At 51.1% G+C, this 26,769-nt stretch overlaps 1 protein-coding gene across 1 annotated transcript in view; it reads right to left on the bottom strand.

The window, feature by feature from the left end:
- Positions 1-26,769, bottom strand: part of NTN1 (netrin 1) — a 116,983-nt gene that overhangs the window by 10,407 nt on the left and 79,807 nt on the right. The window contains exons 3-5 of the mRNA XM_062591774.1: positions 26,264-26,413; positions 22,758-22,811; positions 32-106 (exon numbers count right to left, since the gene is read on the bottom strand). Coding sequence (XP_062447758.1) covers positions 32-106; positions 22,758-22,811; positions 26,264-26,413 — 279 coding nt within the window. The remainder of the gene's footprint in view (positions 1-31; positions 107-22,757; positions 22,812-26,263; positions 26,414-26,769) is intronic.

The raw sequence follows: 26,769 nt of genomic DNA, 5'->3' as shown, positions 1-26,769 counted from the left end.
CTTGGAAGCAGGGCCGCGAGGGGCGACTCACCATAGTCCTTCTTACAGTACTTCTTCATGTTGATCTTCAGTTTCCCCTTGGACGCCTTGCAGTATGAGTCACAATCTGGACGGGGCGAGAGGGGGAGGGCAAGAAAACATTAACAAAACAAATTAGCCTTAAAATGAATAAAAGCTGGGGTAGGGGGGATGCGGGGAACGGAGGGTGGAGGGGGGAAGCGGCTCAAAGCCGCAGCCCGCCGTGAATAAGCAGCGCGCCGGCGATATCCATCTGCCAGGCCCCGATTGGGTCGGCTGAGGGGGCTTTCAGACAAACCGGCCTTTCTAAAGAAAGCCCCGCACAAAGGAAGCCGTCCTCCCGCCCGGCGCCCCCGGCCCGCCTTCCTGCGAGACCCCGCGGCCTCCCTTATTGTGCCACCCAGCGCTTTTGAGAGCCACACAAATTCCCCCTGTTGGGCAGCTCCGGGCCGGAGCCCGCGCGGGGCCCGCAGAGGCCCCGTTGTCGCCCCCGGCCGCGGCCCGTGGCGGCCGCCCGCATTCATCGCCCGGCGCTTCGGCCCGGGGTCGCCCCCGACAACGCGGGTCAGGGAGGAAATTAGCAGCCCATGAAGCATTAGCGAAGCCTTTTGGTGTCCAGTCTAGTGAAGTGTGCAAATAAAATACCCCCGGGGAGGAACGTCGCCTCTCTGACGGGCCCCACCGCCGTGACGCCGTCGCTCCGCTGGGGCCGGGCAAGCACCCAGCCCCGCTGCGCCCCGGCCCCGCTGCAGCCCCCAGCCCCGCTGCGGCCCCGGCCCCGCTGCGGCCCCCGGCCCCGCTGCAACCCCGGCCCCGCTGCAGCCCCCAGCCCCGATGCGCCCCGGCCCCACTGCAGCCCCCAGCCCCGCTGCGCCCCGGCCCCGCTGCAGCCTCGGCCCCCCTGCGGCCTCGGCCCCCCTGCGGCCCCGGCCCCCCTGCGGCCCCGGCCCCGCTGCGGCCCCCAGCCCCGCTGCGGCCCCGGCCCCGCTGCGGCACCGGCCCCGCTGCAGCCCCGGCCCCGCTGCAGCCCCCAGCCCCGCTGCGCCCCGGCCCTGCTGCAGCCCCCAGCCCCGCTGCAGTCCCGGCCCCGCTGTGCCCCGGCCCCGCTGTGCCCCGGCCCCGCTGCGGCCCCGGCCCCGCTGCAGCCCCGGCCCCGCTGCAGCCCCCAGCTCCGCTGCAGCCCCGGCCCCGCTGCAGCCCCGGCCCCGCTGCAGCCCCCGGCCCCGCTGCGGCCCCGGCCCCGCTGCAGCCCCGGCCCCGCTGCAGCCCCCAGCTCCGCTGCAGCCCCGGCCCCGCTGCAGCCCCGGCCCCGCTGCAGCCCCCAGCCCTGCTGCGGCCCGGCCCCGCTGCAGCCCCCGGCCCCGCTGCGCCCTGGCCCCGCTGCTGCCCCCGGTAATGCTGCAGCCCCCGGCCCCGCTGCAGCCCTGGCCCCGCTGCAGCCCCGGCCCCGCTGCTGCCCCCGGCCCCGCTGCAGCCTCCAGCCCCGCTGCTGCCCCCGGCCCCGCTGCGGCCCCCGGCCCCGCTGCAGCCCGGCCCCGCTGCAGCCCCCAGCCCCCAGCCCTGCTGCTGCCCCCGGCCCCGCTGCGCCCCTGGCCCCACTGCGGCCCCGGCCCCGCTGCAGCCCCCGGCCCCGCTGCGGCCTCAGCCCCGCTGCAGCCGCTGGCCCCACTGCAGCCCCGGCCCCGCTGCAGCCTCGGCCCCGCTGCGCCCCCGGCCCCGCTGCAGCCCCCGGCCCCGCTGCAGCCCCGGCCCCGCTGCGGCCCCGGCCCCCCTGCGGCCCCCGGCCCCGCTGCTGCCCCCGGCCCCGCTGCCGAGGCTCGCCGGAGCCGCGCCACGGGGCTTGGGTGCCTGCAGGGATGTTGAGTGCCGCTGCGGCCCGCGGCGGAGCGCCGGGTTGCAGCCGGGCAGCGTCGTGCGCTCGGCCCCGGGAATGTGCGGCTGCACCCCGGGGCCGGGCAAGGCCTCCTTGGCCGAGCAGCCACGCAGCGTCCTGCCACGCCGCTCCCCCGAGGTGCTGCAACGCGACCCGCTGCGCACAGCAGGGCTCGCGGGATGGGGCACGGCAAGTAGCGCCCTCTAAGAAAAGCTCACACTTCAGGCGGGCTGGGAGGGGAAACTGAGGCACAGAGCGGGGAGGTGGCTGTCACGGCTGAAGTGGCTGTAGCACTTCCCAGTGACAGCTCTGTGACAACTCTGTTTGCTGCTCGGCTGCGTACCAAGGGGCCACGGGCAGGAAACCTGCTATGGCTGGGGCACGCCAGCCACCTCCAAGGCAGAAAACAGGAGCTGTGAGACAGAGCTGGGCAGCGGAATAGGCTGCTCCTTCTCCTTTGGGGTTAGGTTTAGCTCAGGTGGTTAGAGCGTGGTGCTAATAGTGCTAAGGTCGTGGGTTCGATCCCTGTATGGGCCACTTGTTTGAGGGTTGGACTAGATGATCTCCAAAGGTCCCTTCCAATCTTACTAATTCTATGATCCCTATGAACCCTAGCTTTACATGGCGACTTCAGTGGGTTGAGCTACCCCTCATAAGAGCACCAGCTTTGGAATGTGACTCTGTGGTGGAGGTGGTCTCCAGTGGTGGATGGCACCCAGGAGAGGAGGACAGGAAGGTCTCTAGGTACAATGCATGAGGCGCCCTGCACCCTCTCAGTTCACCAGCCTCCGTGTAGGAAATGTCCTGGGGTATAAGACCCACATTCACAAACAGGGTGAGCTTCCTCAGGAGAAGAGGAGATGCTCCATGAGGTCTCCTAGTGCACTCAGATCCTCCTACCCAACCCTCCCATTGATGGCAGATCCAAACCTGCCCTGATCCAAGAAGCAACCTCTTTTTCAGTTCCGAGCTGGGGACTGACAAGAGGGAAATCCAGAGAGCTAAGAATTCAAACAGACCAGGATCATCACAAGACCTCATTCAGATCCATGCATGCCCTAGCCCAGTCCTTCCTCCCCACAGCCAGTCAGTTCATCTCGTCATCACCCTCCTGACCTGGATATCTCCATTGCTGACCTCTTCTCATTCCTCAGAAGAGCATACACAGTAATAAGCAGTTTCCTGCTCTTTTGATATGACCTAATAAAGTCAGGGCCAAACCCAAAAGCTATTATTTCAAATGGGGCACCTTCCTGCTCTAAGAGGCTCAGCTAAGATCGGTGTTTGGCTTCAGACTACTTTGAGTCCTTTGAAAGTGAGAGGCAAAGATGATGACCAAGAGGTTCCAGCAACCATTGCCTGTCCTCTGTTTTCTTCATCTAATGAAACCCTGAACATCACACAAAACTTGGAAATCATTAAGATAAGAGTGACTATTCTGTTAAAAAAATGCCAGAAAGCGTTTACTCAGTTTTTTCTACTATCTTGCCATTTCTGCTGCTATCACCTACACTAAGGTCTAAGTCTTGCACTAAGAAAACCACTCAGCTGTCCCTTGCACTAAGGTTTCATCTTAATGGTTAAACCCACTTGTGAGAACCCAGTTGTGGTGGTAGAAAAGAGAAGGCAGCACTCAGTTCGCAGGATGCGGATTCGCTAGTAAAGCACTGGCCATGCCCACATGCCATGCAGAGGGACACTGCTGTGTGGTGTCACTGTGAGGGAATGGCTGGATCCCAGGGACCTGCTGACGCACTGGAATTCCTATGCCAGCTGCCCCAAAGCCCACGTGTGGCTCACACGTACGATGTGGCAAGCACCACCAGCTCACTCCATGGGGCACATGCCAAGGGAACAGAAATACTGCTGATCCAACATGCTGCTAAAACATTCCTGGCCATGAAGATAGAAGGAAAGACTACAAAGGAAATAAATGTGAACGCAGTGATTTTACAGCCCAGGAAGGCTTTCCCTAGCCTGCTCAGCTGAGCGAGGGACTGATGAAGAGACAGGCAGTTGGGCTGTTTCACTAGGCAGCAGGTATGATTCTGCTCAGCCATGGATTGCTAATGTTTTCAGGACACTAATGGGCTTATGATAATCATGATGATGGATGCCTCGTTCTCCTCTGGTGCAGAAATCTCGGAGCTCTATAAATATTCATTACTTATGATACATCGCACCCCCTAAGCAGAAGCAGAGATTGCTGTACCTGCTGCAGCAGAGAGGCTGACACACAGACAACGTACTCAAGGGCAGGTGGAGAGTGACTGACAGAGCAAGGACAAAATCCAGGACCTCCAGCTATGGATCTCCCATCCCCAACTAAATCCGAGCCAGGCAAAGAGGCAAAAGGAGAGCACTAGACGTAGGAAATGAAGTCCCACTGGGTACCCTGGTTCCCTGACCCACGTGCCCCGCAGCTCAGTGCAGGCTCCACCTCAGGGTCTGTTTGAAGCAAGGCAATTGCCCGGCGGTTTGTCCTGTGTTTGCTCTGGGAGAGATGAGAGCCACTGGGGCCTGCTACATGGGCTGAGCATGCTCACCGCAAGCAGCTCCTTCTCCATCCTCGCAGCACTACTATGGGACTGTGGGGATTCATCCCCAGGCAAAATAAGTAAATAAATAAATAAACAAACACTCTAGAGTTTGGTCCAAACTGCTCACAAGAACAGCCCACGTCTTTTCAGCAACCTTTTTGCATGGAAAACATCTCTAACTACATCTGAGCTTCCCAGGCCCCACAGTCCTACTGTGACGCTTCAGTCTGCCTGAGATTATTGATCTACCAGAAACTTGTCCTGGCGAGCTTCCTGGCCAGAGAAGCTGTGCTGGACAACAGGCACTGCCTGGCCAAGCCACTCCACAACACTGGTAGGGTATCACCACTTGCTCCAAGACAGAAACTAGATTTGTGATTTGAGACACCCGGTCACAGCCTAGATCTATCCTTGGCTTTGGTAGTAAAATCCTGTCAGTTTCCCTTCCCCATCCTCTTTTTCTTTTTTCTCTCTCCCCTACCTCCAGCCTCTTTAGGCTGTGCCAGAGCCTCAGCTGGTTTAAATTGATCTCAATGTGGCCAGAACCAGCTGGTGTAAATCAGTGTAAATCACCAGACGCCAGGGCTGATTCCCATCAGTGGGGGATTTGCCCCAGTTCATTTCCTCAGTCTCCTGCATGGAGAGCTTGCTTGCCTCATGGGTGACTTCAGAGGTCTTCTGGGGCCTCTTTGGGCTGACAAATTAAATCTCTCAAAATGAAGCCCTATGCTTGTGTTTGCCAGCAAGCAGTGCTGCATACTTGAGACTGATACTGCAAGATCACTGCTTGCTTGAGCCAAATGCACAGAGAGGATGCTATGAGATATTATTTTAATGCTGCTTAATGACTGAAAATACCTTGCTCTTGTCCATCAAGTGATATTTCAGCAGTTTGGACTCTGGTGGGAAGGCTTGCTGGGCTGTAGGTCCCTTGATGGAAGGTGACAACAGAGCCAGCTCAAAGCTTGGAGGAAGGGATGGGAGGAATAAGCAGCAGGCTCAAAAGGGAGGAGAAACATGATTTACTGGTGGCTGGAATGCTTCAAATGCTATTTCAGTAACTTGTGCGTGTCTTTCCTGGGATAGGAGACTCTTGCAAATCTTCTCAAATTCTTCCTCCTTACAAGCCTACAGAGTCCCAAGGCAAACGTGCTTGGCCTGACTGTATGGGAGGCTGCCTCTCCTGCAGGTGTCTCTGGCGCATCTTAGCAAGGTTGCAGAGGATTGGCCATGGGGTAACCTGTCCTTGGAAGGCGGATGCCTGAGACTGACTGAAAGACCAGAGTGAGAATGAAATGAAGCTGCTTGAAGAAGAGGCGAAGGATATCTGTTTTGCAGTGGAGAACATGCTGAGAGATGACAGCTATAATGTGGGCTAGTAAGTAGGGAAGATGGGTCTTATCCACCCAGGTCACAAGGATGCGATGTTGGAGTGAAGACTCCTCAGCTTGGCCCCATGGGACAGCTAACTTGGGCATACTTTCTACATTTAGTTTGTGTTTCTAGCTGTACATTTCTGCATTTAATTTAATTTCTACATTCAGCTTTTTTTTTAATATTTATTTATTTACTTACTTATTCCTGAAGATGTGGAGCATATTCTGTTCTTTTTGGCTCCCAAATTTTGCAACTGAAGCTAGACTCAGAAGCTAAGCAGAAGAAGATGTAGCTCTCCACGTGCCTGGTTGTGATCTTAGCACCAAGCGATTCTGCTACTCCTAATGTACCATGACCTGGGGGGAAGCATACTGCTCCTCCCTGTGAACTTTACCAGGCTGAGAGCAACCGGATGCTCTCCTCTGAGAAAATACAAACTTTCTGTGTTTCCTGGGTAAACAGAATGAAAGGGAATTTGGAAACATGCAGTTAGTGCTACTTGTGCTGCGAGCATGCCGAGGGCTGGGAGCAGGTGGTGGGCGGCTGTTTCGTGTCCATCACAGCTTAGTAAAATGTGTCAGCATAGCATTCAGCAGCTTTACAGCTCAGCCCATCCCCTTGATATAACTAATTCCCTGGCTGAGCAAAGAGTTTTCACGGCTAAACACCTTTTTTGTTTTGCTTTGTTTTTTAAAAAAAGTTGCACTCTTTGAAGAATGTTTTTCTTAATTTTCAGGGATTGTTTTAGCAATACAGGGCTGCGACTATATACATGAGACTCAAAAAAGCTGTAGAAAAGGCCAGGGCTGGGGAGCTGCTTACCCCATGCTCTGCCAATGTGCCCTGGTTCCTGACTGTTGGTGCCCGTCTGATCTTTTGGGATCGGGGCTGTATAGGACGAAATATACTGATAGCAGCCCTTAGCAGAGAGTGCGGAGTTCTGTTCACAAGGAGAAGCTACACTGAGACTGTAACTTGCTTTGCTTGCAGTTCAGAAACGATCTTTAAGCCTCTGCAAAAGCCACATGTTGGTAACGGAAATTAAAGGCCCCTTGATTCTGACATGATAGAACGATTAAAGCCACATTTCTTGGCCTGGGTACCTAACTCAAAACGCAGATATAAGACTTAGATCCCCAAAGGTATTCAGATTTCTAATCCCAGTTTATGCAGCTAAATTCCTATTGATTTCCCCCAGGTAGGATCCTAAATACCTTTGTGGGCGGAGATCCAAAGTGTAGGTGTTGTGGTCTAGAAGGGAATACCCAGCTTTGACAAACTGGCCTCAAAATTTTAGCCAGTGAAGGGTGCCTGCCTGTTTTCTATTGGCTCCTGTTGGACTGCATTTTCTTGTTGGGGCTCAGTGGCTGTCTCATGAGGTGGAGATCAGGGCTTTCCCATCTGCCTTTTGCACCATGCAGGATGTGATACTAGGCTGTGAATGAGCAGAGGAGGTCCCACAAATGAGCCACAAAACAAAGGTGTCCAAATATCGAATCCTACATCTGTCTTGCTTCCTCTTCATGCAAGGAGAAGACCATGCTGAAAAACAGACTGTGGAGGTCCTTTGTGGCTCTGGACAAATCCGTGCTTGGAAACCTGGATCCTGGTGTGGAATGGATAATGCCCCACAAGCTACTGGTCTAGCACACAGGTTATTTCCTCTTATGGCTTTATAACCGCCACCAAACTTGTGGGAGGGATCTGCACCAGTCTGAGAAATGCAACTGTTGTCTCTGAGCATGAACATGTAAAATCTGTATGCGAGATACTGCCACGTCTTCGTGGGCCCTACCATCACAGTGATACTGAAGGTGGGCCCAAGGAAACCCTCTCTTTACTGAATATCTGGGAATTTCAGCTCTCAGATGTGGTCTGTGCCCAAACTTTGCAGCTGAGCCAATGGCAGCCTGAACCAAAGCCTAGGTATGAATGCTGTCTTCATCAAGGCATTTATTGAACCCATCAAGCAACTATAAAATGTACTCCACAAACTACTGATATGGCCTATTGTCCCATCAACAGCCATTACATCCTTGGCACAACCAACCTATCGAGGGAATGAGGCCCCAGCCATGCTCTAGGACATGGAGATGGCAGAATAAGAGGTCTGCACTGGTAGAGGATAGAGGATTTGTTAGGAGAACCAGAGTTGTCCGTGCTCTGCACCAAGGGGACAATCTCTGGCCAACAAGGCAATGGGTTCATGAAGCTCCAGGACTTGAAATCCACCTCATCCAAACTGCGCAGACTGCAGAAATAAGTCTCCAAACCCAAGAGTTGAGATGTGATAGAAGCCTTCAAATCCAAACAGGGCAGGAGTGAATATCTTCAGCATGATTGGGAGCATGGAGGAAAAGGCCAGAGAATGAAGGGGGCATTCACAGGCTTGTGGGAAGTGCTTTTGGGGAGAAAGAGAAGAAGTACTGCATCTCCAATGCATGGCTGAACATGAGCTCAGGCAGGTACTGGATGGGAAAACTGCCTGGGCTGGGAATGGACAGCATTCCTGTAAGTCATCTTGAAACATCCCAAAGCCCTGGAAGCCATGCTTTAAGAGTCATACACCTCTCAGCTGAAAGTAGTGAATAATACGCTATCTGCCACTGCAGCACCAGGACAGAAAATGATGGCTACGAGCCAGGGTTTGCCCTGAGCAGTTACTGCAGGGATGACTCCGACCCCCGGACTTCTGGATATCTTCCCCAAATGACCATGAAACCCTCTGTCTTTCTCCCCTGACCCTGCCCACACCAGTGCTGAAGCTGCCCCTTGCTTCCATCCCAAAGAATTATTTTAATATTTTCTCCATCAGTCTCAGTGAATGACTGTTAGAGTAATTTTGAAGAGTGCCAGCACTGCTGGCCAAACATCCTTGTTCCAAACTAGCTTCTAGCTTATATCCTTTGCTGACCACGCGTCCCGAGGGAGGAGATGCTCTGGAGTAGCCTTTCCTTTGCACAGGGAGTATAAAGCTATTGCACATGAGGTACGCATGGCAGAAGAACACAGCACTGAGGACTGTCTCGCTCCCAAGCCCACACGCGTTTGGCTCAGGCGCGTGCAGCCTGCTGATTGCTTTCAGGTTTCTCCCTGTGTGATGAGCGGCAGGGGCTGTGCTGGGTACAATGTCTCTGGCTTGCAGACCGCACATTGACTGTAAGGAATTGATGCTGTAATTTAATTTTGGCTGGACTCGAGTCAGATGCTTTGTCTCAGAGCTGCCTTCTTTAATGTAAAAGCAAGCTTAAGACAGAGAATCCCTCCCAAGTTATTTACTTTAACAGTGGGATCATTTCTTCTGTGCTCTGCCCGACATCCCCTGCAGCCCCCTTTCCCTGGTCCGGACGTTGAACAGAGTGGTGGAGTCTGTTATGACTAAGCTGGCTCTTCCTCCCCCGCCTGGCGATGGCCCAGCTAATGTGCATAATGCCCTTTGCAAATTCAGCACTCAAACCGGGACTTCAGCTTTTGAGTCTAGCTGTGGGACAGCCGGGGCTGAGCAGCCTCAGCCACCTCCCTGGAAGCACATCCTGCCCTACCAGCTCCCGGCAGAACTTGCAAGTCTTGGACTTGGGATGAGTTGGGCCTGAGCTGCTGAAGTCAGGCACGTTATGGGATGTACAAAACTGTTCCAGATTTGCAATGATTCCTTCATTCTCAGTCTGTGGTCAGGGATCCTGAGGGTCCGAGTCTGCTTCTAGAGGGTCTGTCTGCTAAATCCTAATGCAAAGCAAGCATCTTGTATGGGGCTGCACTGAGCTGTGTGGCCTTGCAGCTCTGCTGGCAATGCTTTTGGAGCCTGCAATTCAGGAAGGGTTGAAAAACAGTGAATTGTATATTGGAGCCAGCTTGGCCTGAACATGGGAATGTAGGGTGAGGAATGGACTGTCTGCAAATCCCATGCTCTCCCTGGGACATCCGGGCTCTTCTTAAGGCCTAGCTTGCCTACAGACAGCCTGTATGGTTGTGGCTGAGTGAAATCATAGTATTTTTCTATCTCTAGACTTGTGTAAGCTTGTGTCCAGAAGATCTGTATGCAGGAAAAGTTTAGGTTTGAGGCAAGGCTTAGTCAAACATAGCCTCCTGCCAGGGAAAGGACTAAATCCCTCCCAGCTCCTCACTTCATTCCTTACTCCAGACCTCCAGCCACCTCCTGAACTGACCTAGGGCTCTCAGCCTAAGAATTAAAGTCCTGCAACCCTGGAGTGTGGCTCAAACAACCACCACTAAAGAGCTGTGTCAGCAGCTCAGACAGCATGGTAAGGGTTTGTCCCATCACTGGAGACCCAGCCCCTCCACTTTCCAAGTGTCCTTGGAGAGGGTCTGTGACCAAAGGCTTGCTCTCCATGGAAAGGTGGACTAAAGGCCCCGAAGCGTCTTCTAGTCTCCAAAGCGATCTCAGGAATGTCTTAAACGAGCAAGGGGCATGGGGGCTGTCTGCTGCACAGCCTTGGAAACAAGAACAGCTGCTGCGGCTGACGCACCAGCATGGCCACTGCGGGAGCAACCTGTGTCAGCTTTGTATAGGCAGGAAAAGAGTGTTAATTTAAGTATTTTCATCATTTTCCCCTTATTTTATAGCCCCTAGCATCTTCCTAGGACTCTTCCAAGGGAACACTGTAAACCCCTGGCAAACACTTCTCTATAGGCGGCAGGCAGAGTGCCCCAGGACACCCCCTGACGGGAGCTACCTGGCCTGAGCCAGGCAAACCTACCTCTCTGTGCCGCCTGCACAGCCCGTGCCACCGGCTCACTGCTGCATTTAAAGGATCCTTGCAAAAAGGCCTGTTTCAGAGAGATCCTTATGCAGCAGCCAGGCTGCTCTGTAGCTTAATGCAGGACTTACTTTTTCCCTTTTGCTAGACGGTGCCAAGGGAAGAAATCATGAAAATATGACTCTGAAACAGGCCAGGCAGCGCCCAGTCTGAAAAGGGAGCCAGATCTGTAGCCCTGCAGGCATTTCCAGCAAGGATAACTGCCATTAACCTCTCCCTTGGAACAAGAAGGTGCAAATGAGCCCACAGTAGCGTCCTTTCTTCTGACTGAACAAGATTGATTGAAAAACAAATTGGCGCAAATAAAGCATGTAATTAGATTAAAGCCTCTCGCCTGGAGCAGCCAGGATGGAAAGCAGAGGCTCGGTGGTTTGCAGAACTGAGCCCACACTACTATTCCCACCTCTGCATCTTGTAGTAAGGACAGATGCTCGGATAGCAGCAGGTCCTTGGAGCGGGGCCACCAGCATCCTGCAGGATGTGAACGAGGACTGCCACGGTCTCCCTCTCTGCCTCCCCGCTGCTGGCATGGGGGGCTCACACATTTTGCCCTCTCTTGCTGGTGCCTGCTGGACCAGGCATCTGGCACGGCCCTGCCTGGGGCAGGGGCACCGCTTAGCTCTGGCACCTCCTGCCCAGAGGCTCTCGAGGCCCTGAGGCTCTGGGTCTGATGGCATGTCTCCAACTCAGTCTCTGCAGGAATAAACCTCCCCAAGCTTGATGCTGAGGCTGTCACTCAGCCACCGGAGATGTGCAGGACACACTATGCCAGCCCCGACTGTGCTTAATCGCTGCTGGGTGCTTTCCCTTCGGAAATGTTCCCCAAACCCTCTGTGGCTGGCAGAGCAGCAGCGCCGGACCTGCGCTCCGATCGCAGACGAACTCCAGAATTGCCTCTCTCAGCCTCCTCCAGGGACACAGCCATGCGGAGAGCTGCAGTCGACATGATTAAATGCATTAATAGGAAACCATCTGTCTTCAGGAGTATGGGCCACCCTATAAATCCCCGGGCTGACAGCAGCTCCCCGGCTGAGCAGGCTGTGTGCTGCACCAGCGCAGTCAAGCGTGGTGTGGGGGCATGGGCAGGATGTGACCAGAGCTGAGGGGACATCCAACTTTCTGCTCAGGGGGGATATGCTGCAACTGAGAGCTGGTGCTCGTGGCAAATTTTGCTAAGGAGAAACAGGCATTTCCCAGAAAAGTGGGGAGACCCAGTTCATTTCATTTCAAGATCATTAAAATGTTCTGTATACCAGATTTCACAGGGATGCTGAACTTGCAAGTCCAAAGCTCCTGCCTGGATTTGTGGGCACTCCAGTCGCCAGCATCAGGAGTCACCTCTGAGCCAGGAGCCCTGCTGTCCCCAAGGCACAGCTGCTGTGCCTGGAGACCAGCATAGCCCCCATGGTGGCAGTGTCCCAGAGCTGGGCAAACGGAGAGAGGGAGATGCAGGGATGTCGGAAGGCCTGAGATGGGATTGTAAGAACTCGATGCAGCTGTACAGGAAGCGTATCTGCATCTTTTTTTTTTAACTTTTCACAGAATTTGTGGAATATTTTGAAGTACCAGAATTTTCTTCACTGGAAACCCCTCACCTCGCCCCCTCATTGTGCTCAAGGCCATTCACTGTGGATCACTGCGAAAAAACTTCTTTTCAGAAGGAAGCTGGATACTGCAACCAATCAATCAGTCAATCAGTCACTCAGTCAATCCATCACAGCCTCAGACAAGCAGGAGAATACCCATGCAGGACAGAATTAATTACTCATTCGGCTCCGATACAAAGCCTAGAGACCCCCAGACTGAGCCCAGATTTCCACTCGGGTGACTGAAATGAGAATTTAGCCTCTCGATTGTACTGCAGACAGCTGTGGAGACCTCCAGTCTATCTGCAGGATGCTTTTGGCTTCGGCAGAGCTTGCACTCGTTGTTCGGAGCGCTTCCTTGGAGTGAGGAGCTGTGATTCTCCCCCTGCTAGAGCAGAGTCCCACCACACCGTGCCTCTTCCTGGGCTCTGGGAATGTCCTTACCGAGACAGAGCAGGCAGGGAGTGTGCTCCGAGCCCAGCCGGTGAGGCATGAGTAGCTGAAGAGCCCTTTGGCTAGGAGGTGAGTGTTTCCAAACCCCGCAAGGAGTTCGGCCAGTCCCTCGCTCTGCTGATCTGCTCCAGATGTGCAAGCACAAACACAAGCATGCACACACGCGCGCGCGCACACACACACACACACACAGAGTCCTTTCCAGCTAATATCAGAGCCAGGTGATGACCAAGGCATGTCACTACTTGAAATCCTAACAACCTAAGGCTAATCAGCACTCTGCTTGCAATTCTGCAAAGTAAAAACTTTGTGATTTGCTTTGTTGGTCTGGAGACAAATCTAATTTGAAATCAGATATGTCTTCAGGCTTTTCCTTTTTGATACATATTGGCTGGAAAAGAAAAACAAACTCTCTCTTTCGGTTCTTTTGAAGATCCTTTTCATGCTAAGTTTGCAAGGTGTTACAATAAGGTTTTCTTTTTTTCTCTCAGTTTGCCTCTGTTAAAGGAGATCTGCCCAAAGAATATCCTCTTGCTTACAGTAATACATATTCTTGCATTATACCCAAGTGTACCCACAAGTAGCAAAAAAGCCCTTTCAAAAAACTGCCTGAGAATAGATAGGGTAAAAGGGTCAGCTGGAAAGCCTCACCCTGGAGCATGTTATCTCATTAAAGTCAGAAGGACGGTAACGTGTCTGGGGCATGGCTCCGTGGGGACCGTGCACCCTTAGGCAGCCATGCAAAGCCTTACCTTATACCCCTAGGCTGTTTCAGCCCCTTGCAGAACATATACCTCTTCCCAGCAGGCTGGAAAGGCAGGGCAAAGCTTGGAGAGAGCCCGGGCATGCAACTCTTCTCCCCCAGCCCCCCTGGCTCAGTCAAGAGCATCATGTCTTCCTCTGTGCAGTGCTCCTGTCTCTGTGCAGCGCCCTCAGGTGCATGAGCACTTAGGTGCATGTCAGACCCCTCCAGGAGGCCATGAATAGTGGTGGATTGAGCTGGAGAAGAACTACAACGCTGTGTCTTGCTGATCCCAGAAGCTGAGGCTTGTAAGCAGCAGGCAGGCTCAACCTAGCCCTAGCCAAGACCTGGACCCACAGCCGCTGGAGTGCCTGTGCCCATCTCAGGTATGTCTACCTGAGATTTTGGAAGGAGTTCAGTGCATGTTGGAAGGGTTGGCTTGGGATCACCTCTAAGATAAAACCTATAGCCTTATAATAATGGTTCCTGCAATTACAGATTCAAAAACTTCCAGTCCTGAAGCACAGGCCACGGAGAAATGGCTCCATTCATTCTCAATTACTTTAATTCTTCTTTAAAGAGAGCAAACTCAAACCTGGCTGAGTCCCTGCTCTGACAGAGTGCTTCCTACCTCCTTCACCTCTCTTTCATATGTCCCCACTAGGGCTCCCACCAGAACTAATAATTTCCTTTCTGGCAGCGGGAGAGCAGAGCTTGGCTGCATCATGGTCCCAGCAGGACAGAACTACAATGCAATTCCCATGGCCAAGTGGGAGACTCCAAACTGACTTTTGCCCCATGGGAGACCCAAGTAAAGGGAGCTGGGAAGTGATGGGGTTTCAGAGAATGTCTCCTCAGCCCCTGTTTTCTACTAAGGTACCCTACTGCTGGAAAGCAGCTACATCCTCCTGTGAAAACAAAACGATCTGAAAATAGGACTGGTAAGTCAAAGAAGACAACTGCTTTCCTCTGTGCTTGCCAGGAAGTCTCACAGAGGTCCTACTGCACTATGCAGTTGCTTATGCAGGTGCTACGTACTGAAATCTCCTCCTAAAATAGGTGAGACTCCAAGAAGGGCATCAGTCCACCACGTCAGATATTCAGGTCCCCCCAGAAGTCCCACTGAAAGTGTGATACAGCATTTTGGGACCTCATGGGAGCAAATGGCCACAGAGATGGGCTCTGAGTGTTTCTTCCCTATAGAGTGCAGGACAAGTGACACTGAGCTATTCCTCTAGCTGGCTAATTTGGAGTTAGATTATTGCATTCTGGGGATATCTGCCAGGTACCCTGATGTGCAAATGCCCTCCAAGCATCTCCAGGGAGGACTAATCACTCCAGATGCCCTACTACCAAGGAATGGAGGAAGACAGGACAGCCCAACCGTCACATCATAGTGCCTCAATCAGCGTGGCACATGAGGTTGTCACAGCATGGGAACTGTACACTGGGGGGTCACCACGGGTCCACCATGCTCAGTACACAATAACTATCCACAGCCTTGATGCAAACCAGGTACAGAGCTGAATCCTTTCCTCCTTGCTTGCTACCTCTGCTGAAAGTGCTGGAAGATGGGAACTTGGATCAGCCTGCTGGAGTTGGTGATGTTATGATGGATTTAATGCATCCTGACAGAACCCTTACTTCTGAACCATGACTGCAGCACTCTGTGTAGTCATGACCAGTTTCTCAAGAGAAAAGTGAATCCCTGCACCATATTCCTTTTCACCAGCTGTGTAATGAAGAGTTGAGGTGGAAATTGCTTCCTAAAGCCCTTTGAGAGCAGCTGGGAGCTCTCCCAAGAATTTGGCCAAGCACAGGATGAGGAGCTGGGTCCTTGCTGCCCAGGCCAAAGCCAACCACTGCTTCTGCCCCTATGGACTCGCCACCATGGGGCCAATAAGAGTTTGACCACTATCTTCAAACAGAGATAGAGATGGTCTAGTGGTTTACCTAAATGTTGAAGACGGGGCCCTGGAGCAGCAGCCCAACTCTGCCAGGGCTGGAGTTCAGCCCTATGTCCCACTGCGCCTGAAGGCGCTGTGCAGTACTAGTGTCCCTTCTGCACACAGTCATTTTCCAAGCAAGTCTTGCACCCCTCGCAGATGTTGTGGAGGCATCTGGCTGCTCACATGGTGTTGAGTCCTTGTTTCCAGCTGCTACATCTCATTAAAAGGAGCTATGGTACATTTAATCCTTTCCGAATGTCACTTTTCCCTTGAAGTTGTTGCTGCAGTGATGACCACAGTGTTTATAAGACCATGAACAGGAGGGTAAGTGGTCCACAGCCTCTGTTTGGGATTGGAGATGTTGAAGCAAAAGGACCATGCTCTTACAGGAAAGATGGGTATAAACTGGCTAGTAGGCTGGAAATCAGGAGGTGGCTTCCAGCTGCCAGAGCCATGAAATCCAAGCACAGCCTCCCATGCAGTGGGAGCGAATGATCCAATCCACCTCCAAATGGAGCTTGAAGAAGTTATGCCCAGTTGTGCCTGGCAGACCCAGCCTGGCTACCAGAGCATGATGCTGTCCATAATGGCAGCCTGTGGCATCTGGGTCCTTTGGCAGATACAGAGACAAGAATGTTATGTCATTGAAGAGGCTGATATTCCCCATTACCAGCTCCCACTGGAAGCACCCAGCTCAAACTCAAAAATTTCACCCCAAAGCCCAAATCTTTAAGCCACAAAAAGCCATCTACCAGTTGGGAGGGATCTACTGCCTACGACTCTCCCACAGGAGGGAGAAGGGTTTTAAAGCTAGAAATGAAGCTGAGAAATGGGTACAGGGCAGCAGAGGGGCCAGGAAGCAACAGAGAGATTGCAGGGGCACAGGGGAAGGTTTGCATCTTGCTGAGGCAAGCAGAGGAGAGCTGTCCCCCAACACTGGTGGATGCCCATGTATGTCCCATCTGCTGGTCTGTCGGGTATGCTGCTGTGCTCCCCGGCAATGTGCAGCACAGGAGCAGGAGCTCAGCATCATGAGAGCACCCAGCAGCTCCTGGGTCTTGCATTTCTGTTTTCCAGTGGCTGCCCACAGTGGGCAAGATTAGCACAGGATCTGGATGAAGATCCTTTCTCCATCCAGAGAAAGGATCCATGTCCCTGATGGAGAAAGGATGTTTTCAAGTGAATGTTTTCTCCTATTTCCTATAAAGTTTTTATTTTCCCGGACTGAAGCCATAACCTTTGTGTGTGTTTTTTCCAAGTGAGACACAGGCAGGAACAGTCTTGAAAGGCTCAGACAGCCTGCGGGATTTATTTTTTTTTTTTCCTTGAGACGATTTCAGATTGTTCCAAAACAGAGACCCGGCTGCCCATCTCCCTTCTCTGAGCCACTTCCGGAAGATATTAATCATACTCGCATACCACAGCATCTAGTACTGGGCCCTGATCCACTTCTATGTTGGATTGCCTGTAAGCTTTGGGAAAGTTGCAACTTGGAGCCAAGCTTTTTATGGGTCTGTCTTCCTCCAAGGGCTGTGTGGTGCTCCCCACGGCTGAGCAGTGAGGCCACCACTCAAGTATTTTTCAGAACGAGTAGAGTCCACCAGACTGCAGCAATCCTGGGGCCTGCTAATACCCTGTAGCTTTGCTAAAGAGTGTTTTTTTTTTTTTTTTTTTTTTTCATTCCTTACTCTCACATCCTGCCTCTTCCTCACCAGCCATGAACAAAAGGACCCAGACAACACCTTGAGCACAAACATCTTTTGGAACGTTCAGATCTGGTCTTGAAATTGAGGAGGCTTATTTCCTGGGGAAAATCATGCAAAGTTGTATCAATCCAATCACCTGTTTTTATTTAAACCCACTAGCTGAAATCATCTACCTAAGATAATCATTTCCAAGCCAATCTGGATTAGATTCAGATAAGGGAATAACTGACTGGTAGGTTTGTAAGCCCTTTCCCCCGCTGTTATTTCTGCCCTTTTGCTTTGTCCCTTCTCATCTTTGAACGGGATCAGAAAAGGACTAGATGTTCGGAACTGCTTTCCTAGTCTGGCCACAAAAATAAGGGGCACCCCTCCCCTCATCCTCAAATCTCGTGGCACAGGAAAGCATGAATGCATTTCATCTAAACAATTCAGTTTTGGATAATTTCCCCAAATTGATTCAGACCTTTCAGGGCTAAATGGAGCCAGGCAGGACCCCCCACACCAAAGTCAACATTGTTCCAACCACTTGTACCATGGCCGGCTTTGGCCCATGCTCTTTTGAAATTTAACCCTCGTTGACTTAGATCATTGGTGACGCTAATTCAGTTCTTGGCAAGGAAACTGCTTTCTGTCATGCTTAGCTACAAACAAAGGAAATAAAGCAGCATCTTTCCCAGAACTGGTTGCACCCAAAGCCTCCTGCTTACTTCTTTCTGGATTTCCATCCTTATAACCCATTGCCGTTGTATCGTGGAGGCTCCAGCTGCTACTCTAGCAGCTGTCTTCATCAGAGCACCAATTTAACAGTTGCCAAAGAAATACCAGGAATTTCTACAGGATGCTGAAGGGTGATGATGGGAGCTGGGCAATGCTGAGACCTAGAGCTGTCTGATACTTTGGCCAACACACCAAAGGGAAGGCATAAAATATGGAAGGTTCAAGCTCCCTGGACAAAACACTGCTTAAGAAGTCCAGTAAAAATCACTGCGAGAATTATTATCAGGCGCTGTGAGACAATGGGCCCATCAGATTGCCCAGTTTGGCTCAACCTCCATTAGGCTTTTAAAGAGAAAGCGCCACACGTTGTGAGCAGCTCCTGGAAAGATGGATTGGCCTACTGTAACGGATCCAGGCAGGGAATGGGGAAATCCTGCCTTCAAGCAACACAGGAATCCAAGAGACGCTGTCAAGCCATTTTTCATTGCTCCTAGATTGTCAGGACTCTTGGTTTGCTCCCAGTCCACGTATAACCCTCTCTTAGCTTCTAACAAGGCATCCCTTTGCTGAAGCTTTGAGCCTTTCTAAGACTTCTGTGATCACTGAATTTAGGCAAATCCAGGAAAATAAGTGGAGGATGCAGAGTTACAGCTGCAAGAACTTGATCCTTTACAGATGGGCCTTTTGCTGCAAAGACCCCCAAGGGCTGAGGGAGAAGAAGGCTGCATCTCTGCTAGCAGCATGGGGGAGAAATGGCAGCTCTGTGGCAAGGCTAGTAGGTGTTTCAAATACCTAGACAAGGCCTTGGTCAAATTTAGAGGCACTAGGCTATCCTCAACCTGATCAATGAACCTCTGAATCCCTCTAACCATCCCTATTGATATTCTTCATGTGCCTTCCAGGCAGACGGTGGATGGAGGTACTGTGAGGAGGACCATGGTACAGTATGTAGGTTGCTAGAGGCTGCTGAAGAGATGCACTGAACCATTCCAGTCCCTCTACCCTGCTCCATCCCTCAGACTACCAGAGTGTTTACAAAAAGGCAGGTTATCAGCACTTTGGAGACAATTTGTAACCACAACCTACTTGCTGCGTGTGGCGAATCCCTTTCTGGAGGACCTAGCTCTTTCCTCCAACTGTGCAGCTCTTCACTAAAATGTTCAGTGCCCAAAATAGGCTGTGCACCCCCTCATCCTGTTCAAGGGTCCTCCTAGCTCTATGCTCTGGTCTCACTCACCCTGAATGCTCTGCACCATGGTGAGGTCCTGCTCGCTGGCTAGCTGAGGTCCTGTGGAGGCAATTAGTCTAGCTCTGGCTCCCACCCGACCCACAGGAGCACTTGGCACAGAGCTTGTGGCAGTGACTCCCAGCCTGGTGCTCTTGCAGGTCACACTGCCACAGCACATCAGCTCAGGGTAGGCACTGACAACCGCTGTAGCCAATCGAGGTGGCACATGGAATTTAGGATGGCCGAATGCAATTACCCTAGTTGGCATTTCCCCAGGACAGTGCAAGAGGTTCACAGAAAGGAACTGTTTTTCCCCAGCTTTATTGGTAACCAAAAGCAGGACACAGGCTGGGAGATGTGTGTCACCCGCAAACCACTCCTCACCCCATGAATTGTGAAGGGGGCAGGGTTGGAGCTTCCACAACAATTTTCTTTCAAGTCGGGATGTTGGCTGATAGATGTGGATAAATACCGCTTCCTCCAAGCCCTCTGCCTGCATTCAGACTCTGCTCGTAGACATGCTCTGGGAAGATGTGAGAGGACATGGGGGCTGGCAGGAAGAGAGACTGTGAATAAATAATAGAGAATCTCCTCAGAAAGGCTCTTTTGGATTCATGAATAAGAATATATCCAGAAGAAATGAGCTCTCAACAGGAGCAAAAAGACATCAGAGGCTCTGATGAACTGGCCAGTTCAAATGCAAGGAGATTGCTCAAGTATCACCTTGTGACACCAGCTCCAAGCAGCTGGCAGGCAGCTTAGTGTGGCAAGCTGCATGCAAAGCTAACCGGAGGGATCCTTCAGACAGCAATGACAGGACAGAGAAGCAGTTGTTCGCTCGCTCGCAAATGCACTCCATGCCCCACAAGCCTGACCAACCAGGAGAGGTGATGACTCAAGCCAGGCACTACCTTAGTGAATGGCCTGGGCAACTGCACTGAGTGGGATATACCATGGTCCCTGGCCCTTTCCTCCTGGAGTAAGGAGGACTCTATGGAAAAAGGACTTCACCAAGAGCCAGAGACACCCAAAGATGACTTGGAAAAGCCAGCATCCCTGACACACTCCTGATGACCTGTCTTTTTCACCTTGCCTTTCCCCTTGCAAGTAGAAGAATGCTTGCAAGTAGAAGAATGGGACTCTTTGGATGACTGGAACCTCTATTATACCAACGTACAACATTGTGTAATATGTATCTATGTAAAATGAAGTTCTGTCTAAGAGCTCCCCGTTCTGAATGTCTGTGCTGGTTCTGCTCTTGGGAACCAGCTGCGGTGTGAGGAGACCCCAAGACTGCTCAAGGGTTACCTAGTAGCTCCACACACATGGGGTTTGCTCTCAAGAGTTAAAGTCCTAGCAGAAGTGGCCATGAGAAGCCATGGCTGCATATTCTCAGCTGCCAAACCTCTGCATTTGTTGGCAGAACCCATGATAGACCCACTGCTGTTCTGGTATAGGAGGTCTGCTCTGCCATCCCTGCAATATATTGGGAACAGTTTGGATTGAGGAGCCTGGGGATGAGGAGCAGACAGATCCTGGTGTGGAATATAAACTCTCAGTGTTCCCAGGCCATAAGACAGAACATTTACTCTATGATTCACTACTAGATGCAGGATCCTGTGATCAGCAAAATCCCAGCCGGAGGCATACTGGCTAGGACCAAATTGTTGGAGTGAGTCTCTGAGTTTCTTCTTGTGCTTCAGGTCACTGAAGACACGTCAAGAACCACACACTAAATAACAGGCACAAATCCTGGGCTGCAAGATATTTCTTGCTCCTACTAACCTACAAAATACAAAGTTGTTCCTATTGTGTCTACATGAGAGAGAACTTGACATTTAAAGCAGTCCTACAGAAAACTCTGGGCTTTACCTTCCCATGACACAGGAGACTAAAGGCCTTGCCCCTTTGCTTCCCAGGTTTCCTGTCCTGGGAAGAGTTCCTAAGCACAAAGCAAAGCACACAGCTTGTATTGAAAGCCCTACCATGAGTGCAAGTGCTTGACTCAGAGTCCAATTCAAGGTGACATTCATCGCTTTTAGTATAAAATCCTTAATTTATGAACCCTCCCACACTAGTGAGACAGAAGTAAACAACCTTTACTCCCTGTGTCCTTTGCAGACATGGCACTGTTCAAATACCACAGGAATCTGTGAGTAACTGGACAGGATAAGTTACTGTGCCTGGTTTCCCCAGGCCTTCTGGCTTGTACTGTCATTGTCTGTTTAGACTTGTTAGACCTTGAGGGAATTGTGTATAGACCTCTGTAACATGGACAGGACAGGTATTGGCCCCTTTGGGGGTGTAAATCAGAAAGAGAGGAAGGTGGAGAAGTGGTCCAACTGCAGTGGTAGAGTTGGGGTTCACGAAGAGACACCTTGGGCACTATGTCAGCTTTACACAAGTCATTTCCAGTGCTAGCAGAAAAGGAGGGAAAACCAGGATGACACATACACCCTGACATACTGAAGCTTTCTCAGAATAGTCCTCCATACTGCAGTTTGCATAAAGCTGGTGATCCAAGTCTGTCTGGGCTACACAGCTATCCTTAAGCTGCTGCCCCTGAAATGCTACTGTAGGTCCTTGGACCTCCTGCACCAAGCTAAGATGCTTTTCCTTATTCTTACGGTCACTGGCTTTGAGATATTACTGTTTACATTGGTCACAATCTAGGTCACTAAGCAAAACTGTGTCACATCCTCTGAGGACATGCAAAGCTAGCCATGAGACACATATTGCCTACAACACATAAAGCCATGTCAGCATCTAGGAGATTGCTTAGCACTAGAAATCCATGGATTTAGACAGAAAAAAAGAGCAAGGCTTATGTGCATTTCCAAGCCAGAATGGTCTTGAGAGATAAGGAAAGGGATACCCAGGGTGAAGAATCCATTTCTCCTGCACTTGAAGTGTCTCTGCCCTGTGCGGCTCACCTCAATCTTTGTGGAGCTGCAGTTCAGTAGGACCATGACCCCAGGAGAATGGGCTCCTCCGAGCCCTTCTCACCCAAGCCATATTTGTGTCTACCTGCCCATCAGTCTGAGCTGCCCAGTGTCTGCAGGCCTGCAATCTTATGAGCTACACTTGGTTTGTTTGTTCTCTGTTCAGGAATCTTTGGTTCTCCAGTCCTTGTCCCCCAAGAAAAACATAGCTGAACTGTTCTCTTACCCTTTTAGAGCACTTGTGCCTGAGAAGAAAACCATTAGTTTGATAATCAATCAGTGTCCTTGATCCAGAAGATGTATGACACGTTCTATCAACTCATGCCTGATTTCCTATACCTGAATACAATTTATCATGCTGTGATTTCATATACCAATCAGGACTTGTAAGCTGAACGAGTGTCCTCCATGTCATCTCCATCCAGACTGGGCTGCAGCAAACTATTACTCCTGTTGCTGCACAACAGTCAGCCTGGCCACCGCAATGCCAGAAACAACAGCATGCCTGGTACCAGCAGAAATGCACTGTGAACACAGAGTCTTTACCTCTTCCCCATCAAGTGCCGATCCCACTTTGTGTAACCTCTGAGGGCTTATAGATTTATCCACCTCTGGGAAAATCTTCCTGCGTCTTTTGTACACTCCCATTCACTCCTAGAAGCACCCATCTCTCTGGATGCTGCATACTCGTTTTGAAGATTTGGACATTTTGGAAGTAAGAGGTATTCACTTAGTACAGGCAACAGAATATGTGTATTTTAATGTATTTTTCGTCTCAAAAGACAATCATCAAAAGATATTTACCATCAAGGCACTGTGAAGAGGCTTTGAAAGAAGAGACAACATACCTGCAGGTTCTTCTGTGCTGCTGGCTGCAGTGGTGGGAGGAGCTGCAGGGATCTCTGTGCAGGATAGGGCAAAGCAGGCAGGAAAGGAGAAAATATAAAAGGAGGTGTTATTTCAGATCCTATGCACACAACACAACACATTTGCTCTTCCCAACCATGTCTACAATCAAGATGTGATTGCACTCTTATAAGAACCTCAGAAAACTGCACAAACTTCTATACCAGGCATACACATGCTGGAGAACTGTGCCTCACGAATGGGTGCGGAGAATGGTGTTTTATACTAAAACCTGTGGCTTTTGGCTAAAAATAATAGGAATGTGACTAGGTGATTCCAGATTTCTCCAGCTGCTATGATACAGCTAGCCAGCTAACTGATGTGGTGCCAGAGCCAGCAAATGCCATGGTATACGTTTACAACCCACTGCAATTGCTAAATCAAATAGTTTAGCTTATGCACCACGGTGATGGTGTGCTCTTGCAGGAGCGTGGAGCATGCACAAGCCAGACAGTGCAGTACAACTAACGGCTGCAAAGTGTCTTCAATGGGAAACAGGAAAAGGGAACATTACTGCCCCGTGTTATCCTGAGGTGTGCCTCCCTTCCAGCTGGTGTTTCCATTCATGTCTGAGGAAGTGCTATCTACATCCCACTCCTTTTGTGTGAGATAGGATGCAAGTAAAGAATTGCATCTATTCTCTGGGACAGAAGTGTTATCTCCCAGATTTAAGGGAAATGCAAGTATATCTACTGCCAATGTAATGGCCCCTGGCTTTGATTTTGGGCAGGCTTTGCATACAGAGGTGAAACCACGTAATACTCTGGATCTTCATGCCCAAGCCTGACTGTGCTTGTTGATGTCAAAAGGATGGCCTGCAGATGGAGAACATTATATGGTCCCTTCAGCAAGATGATCTGTTTTTCCCTAGTGCATATACACAGCTCTCATTAATGACATCTTTTGCATATTCAGGGATCAACGCTGTGATTTCCATGGGAAATGGTGCGGAAACAGCCTACCAGTCAAAATCTCTTGTCTGATTTTGAAAGTGAAATTTAGCCACGAGAGAACTGGAGCAGCTGGCGGTCAGTGTCTGCCTCCCTCTGTGCTCTTATGGCTCCCTCAGGAACCCACTTGGCCACAGAGGCATGGTGTGCTTAGGTCTGTCTGCATTGTAGTGACTGCGACTTATATGGGTGCAGTCCAATTAGCATTAGATGGCTTTTTGCATTGCTTACGCTCGTGCAATTCAAGCTAGGCAGCAAGCCCTTGTGAGATGCCTGGTCTGTAATTTAGCGATAGCAGAACAGACAGCACAGCCGTGCCAAAGCTGGAGACTTAATGGATGTTCATGCCTGCTGGTGTGGGCTGCAGTGCAGGCAGACCTGACATGCAGTCTTGCTTATTCCCTGTGAGGTGATTTTTATGTGGCCATAAGTCTCTGGGACAGGGAAAATATAAGCAGTGGTAAATCAGAGAATAACTGCTCTTCCTGAGAAGGTGGATGGACTCATGCTCTGTGTGTTGTATCAGCACTCTCCCAGTCCCAGATGTGATAGCAGTGTGGATATGGCTGGAAAGAAAGTGTCCTCTGCTATGCATGTATAAAATACATGCATGAACTACACACACACCTCCATAGGATATGCTGACTGATATTTTTCAAGGATGAAAATGTGCTCTTTTTCTTTTCTCCTTTCTTGAGAAAATCAGGAGTGGCCCATATACTTATTTTAACTGCATTGGCCTCATATAGTCAGCATCAAAATCCCAAGAAATGTGCAGTGACTTTATAGGCAGGCTAAAGCATTAAAGTTCTTTGGAGCACATTTCTATCAAAAATTTTGGCCTCTGGAAAAAAGCTATTTTATAGTGAAAATGAATTGAACCTAAAATCAGGGAAAAAAATCCCGTGGGAGCAGGGGTGCAAGAGCTGAGAGCTGTGGGGCAGCAGCATCTCATGTGGGTGCCGGGCAAGCAGTGGGATCCCGACCTCCCCCCTGTGCAGGGCAGCGCTGCCAGACTCTCACGCCAGCATGCAGCCTTGAGCCCGCTGATTTGGCAGCTGGCATGAGCACAGCCCCACTCCGAAAGCCTGGTTTGATCATGTTGAAATCCTCTGTCTGTCTTTATTTAGTGCAATGAATCCCAAGAGAGGTGATGCAAGGAACAATTTACCCTCTGATTTACCATGGCCCTGGGGGAATGATTAATGATAAACCTTTGTGCATACTTGCTGCAAAGCATACCGGAGCCATGACTGTAGCATCTTGGGGAAACAAGCATCTGTTTTGAGCTCTTGCCGTCCCATTGCGACATGGGGAAGAATGAATCTCAAGTGACCAAAAACCACCGTGGAATGTATGTTTGCTTCAGTAAGAGAAGGTGGAGAAAGGCTATCTACCCCACAATTTGGCAGTGGCCACCCTGCGAGGCAGACACTGGGGGTGGACAGTGCTGGAAGAGATCATGGGTTTCTGACAAAGACTTGATTCTTTCAACATTCACCTTTCTTCTCCTGCTGGGCCTTTTTCCCCCCTCTTAACAATAGCGATGTAGCTTTGGTGGTGAGCAGCCCTTGCAGCCCAGCCTGCCTTGTGCACTGTAATTTTGATGCATCTTTTCGGTGAGGCAGGTGGAGAAGTCTAGAGTGATGTGTTTGAGCCCCTGAATGAGCCAACAACAGCAAGAGCAGCAGGCACAAAGAGCAGTGCTCAGTAAAAGCGTGTTTTGCTTTTGTTATCAAATGCTCGGCAGGACAGGCTGCAGTCGGAGCCTGAGTGGGTTTGAAAGGGGTCAAATGCGGATGTGGAATTTTGCAGAGGAAAATGCAGCGGTGGAGAGACTTTGGGAGCTGCGCCTGGTGCTTATTGCTGTTGTTTTAAGAGTAGATGGCAAAAGCAATCCTGAGAAGGCAAACTAAAAAGTGAAATTAAGGAATCAAGCAATAAAACAGCCCTTGCTTCTGGTTGGACTGTGTGAGTGTAAGATGCCAACTAGCAGCCTAGGTGCTATTGGCTGCGTTATTGTGACTGCAGCTCAATCAAACCAGCAGCTTCTCGGATGCGAGCTCTGTGCCATTGCAGCACAGCCTGATTTTGGAAAGAAAATCTACTTGTACTGATTTGCTGCAGGATCTAGACTTGATACGGTACCAGAACCAGGCACCTCTGGGGTCTGCAAAGTGAAATCAGAGATTTCTTGAGAATTGTCAGCAAATTTGGCTGTAGATGCACTCACACAACCCACCCAACATGGCAAATGAACCACATGGAAGCCAGGGTTGTATTTTGGATGTGTATGTGCCCATTTTTGCTGGTGCAGGGCCAGCTGGGATTTCCAGCCAGCTCCTTCCCCTGTGCACTAGTCACTGGCACATATGCAGCCCAGGGTTAGTAGTTGCTCAGCCCAGCAGGGCAGCAGCTGAGCATGTGTGTTGCTCTTGCGGGTTATGTTAAAGGTTAGTTCCACTATACTACAGACATGGAAAAAGTGGTCCACGTACTTATGCAGGGGGCAATGGGCGATCGGCTTTGCTGGTAGCCTTTGGCACATCGATTGCACGTGATGCCCGTCACACCGTCTTTACAGGGACACTGGCCCGTGGTTTGGTTACAGGTTTGGCCCGCGGCGCCAACAGGGTGGCAATCGCATTCTGCAGGGGGAACACACAACAAGAGGGTCAGTGTGGGAGACAAGAGCAAAACCCAATGGTGCAGTGGCAGTGGCAGCAGCTTGCAGCAGGGAGAACAAGCTGTGCCAGGCTGCTGATGAGTGCGAGGCAGCTGCTCCAGCAGCTCTGGGTTCACCTTCTCCACGAACATGTCCTCCACCAGCAGTCATGCTCACCTGAAACAAAGGCAGTATTTGGCAGAGTGGGTTTCAACAGCCATCACTTGGGTGGAAAGGTGATAGAGGGTGGCCCAACTGCAGCTGATCTAGGAAAGAGGCTGCAGAACTTTAGGAGCAAGGGCAGCAGACAAGGCGGCAATACGGCAGACTCGATGAGTT

Source organism: Rhea pennata, chromosome 19 (genome assembly GCF_028389875.1).
Source record: "Rhea pennata isolate bPtePen1 chromosome 19, bPtePen1.pri, whole genome shotgun sequence".
NCBI classification, from domain to species: domain Eukaryota; kingdom Metazoa; phylum Chordata; class Aves; order Rheiformes; family Rheidae; genus Rhea; species Rhea pennata.
This window is presented reverse-complemented; position numbering and strand designations above follow the sequence as displayed.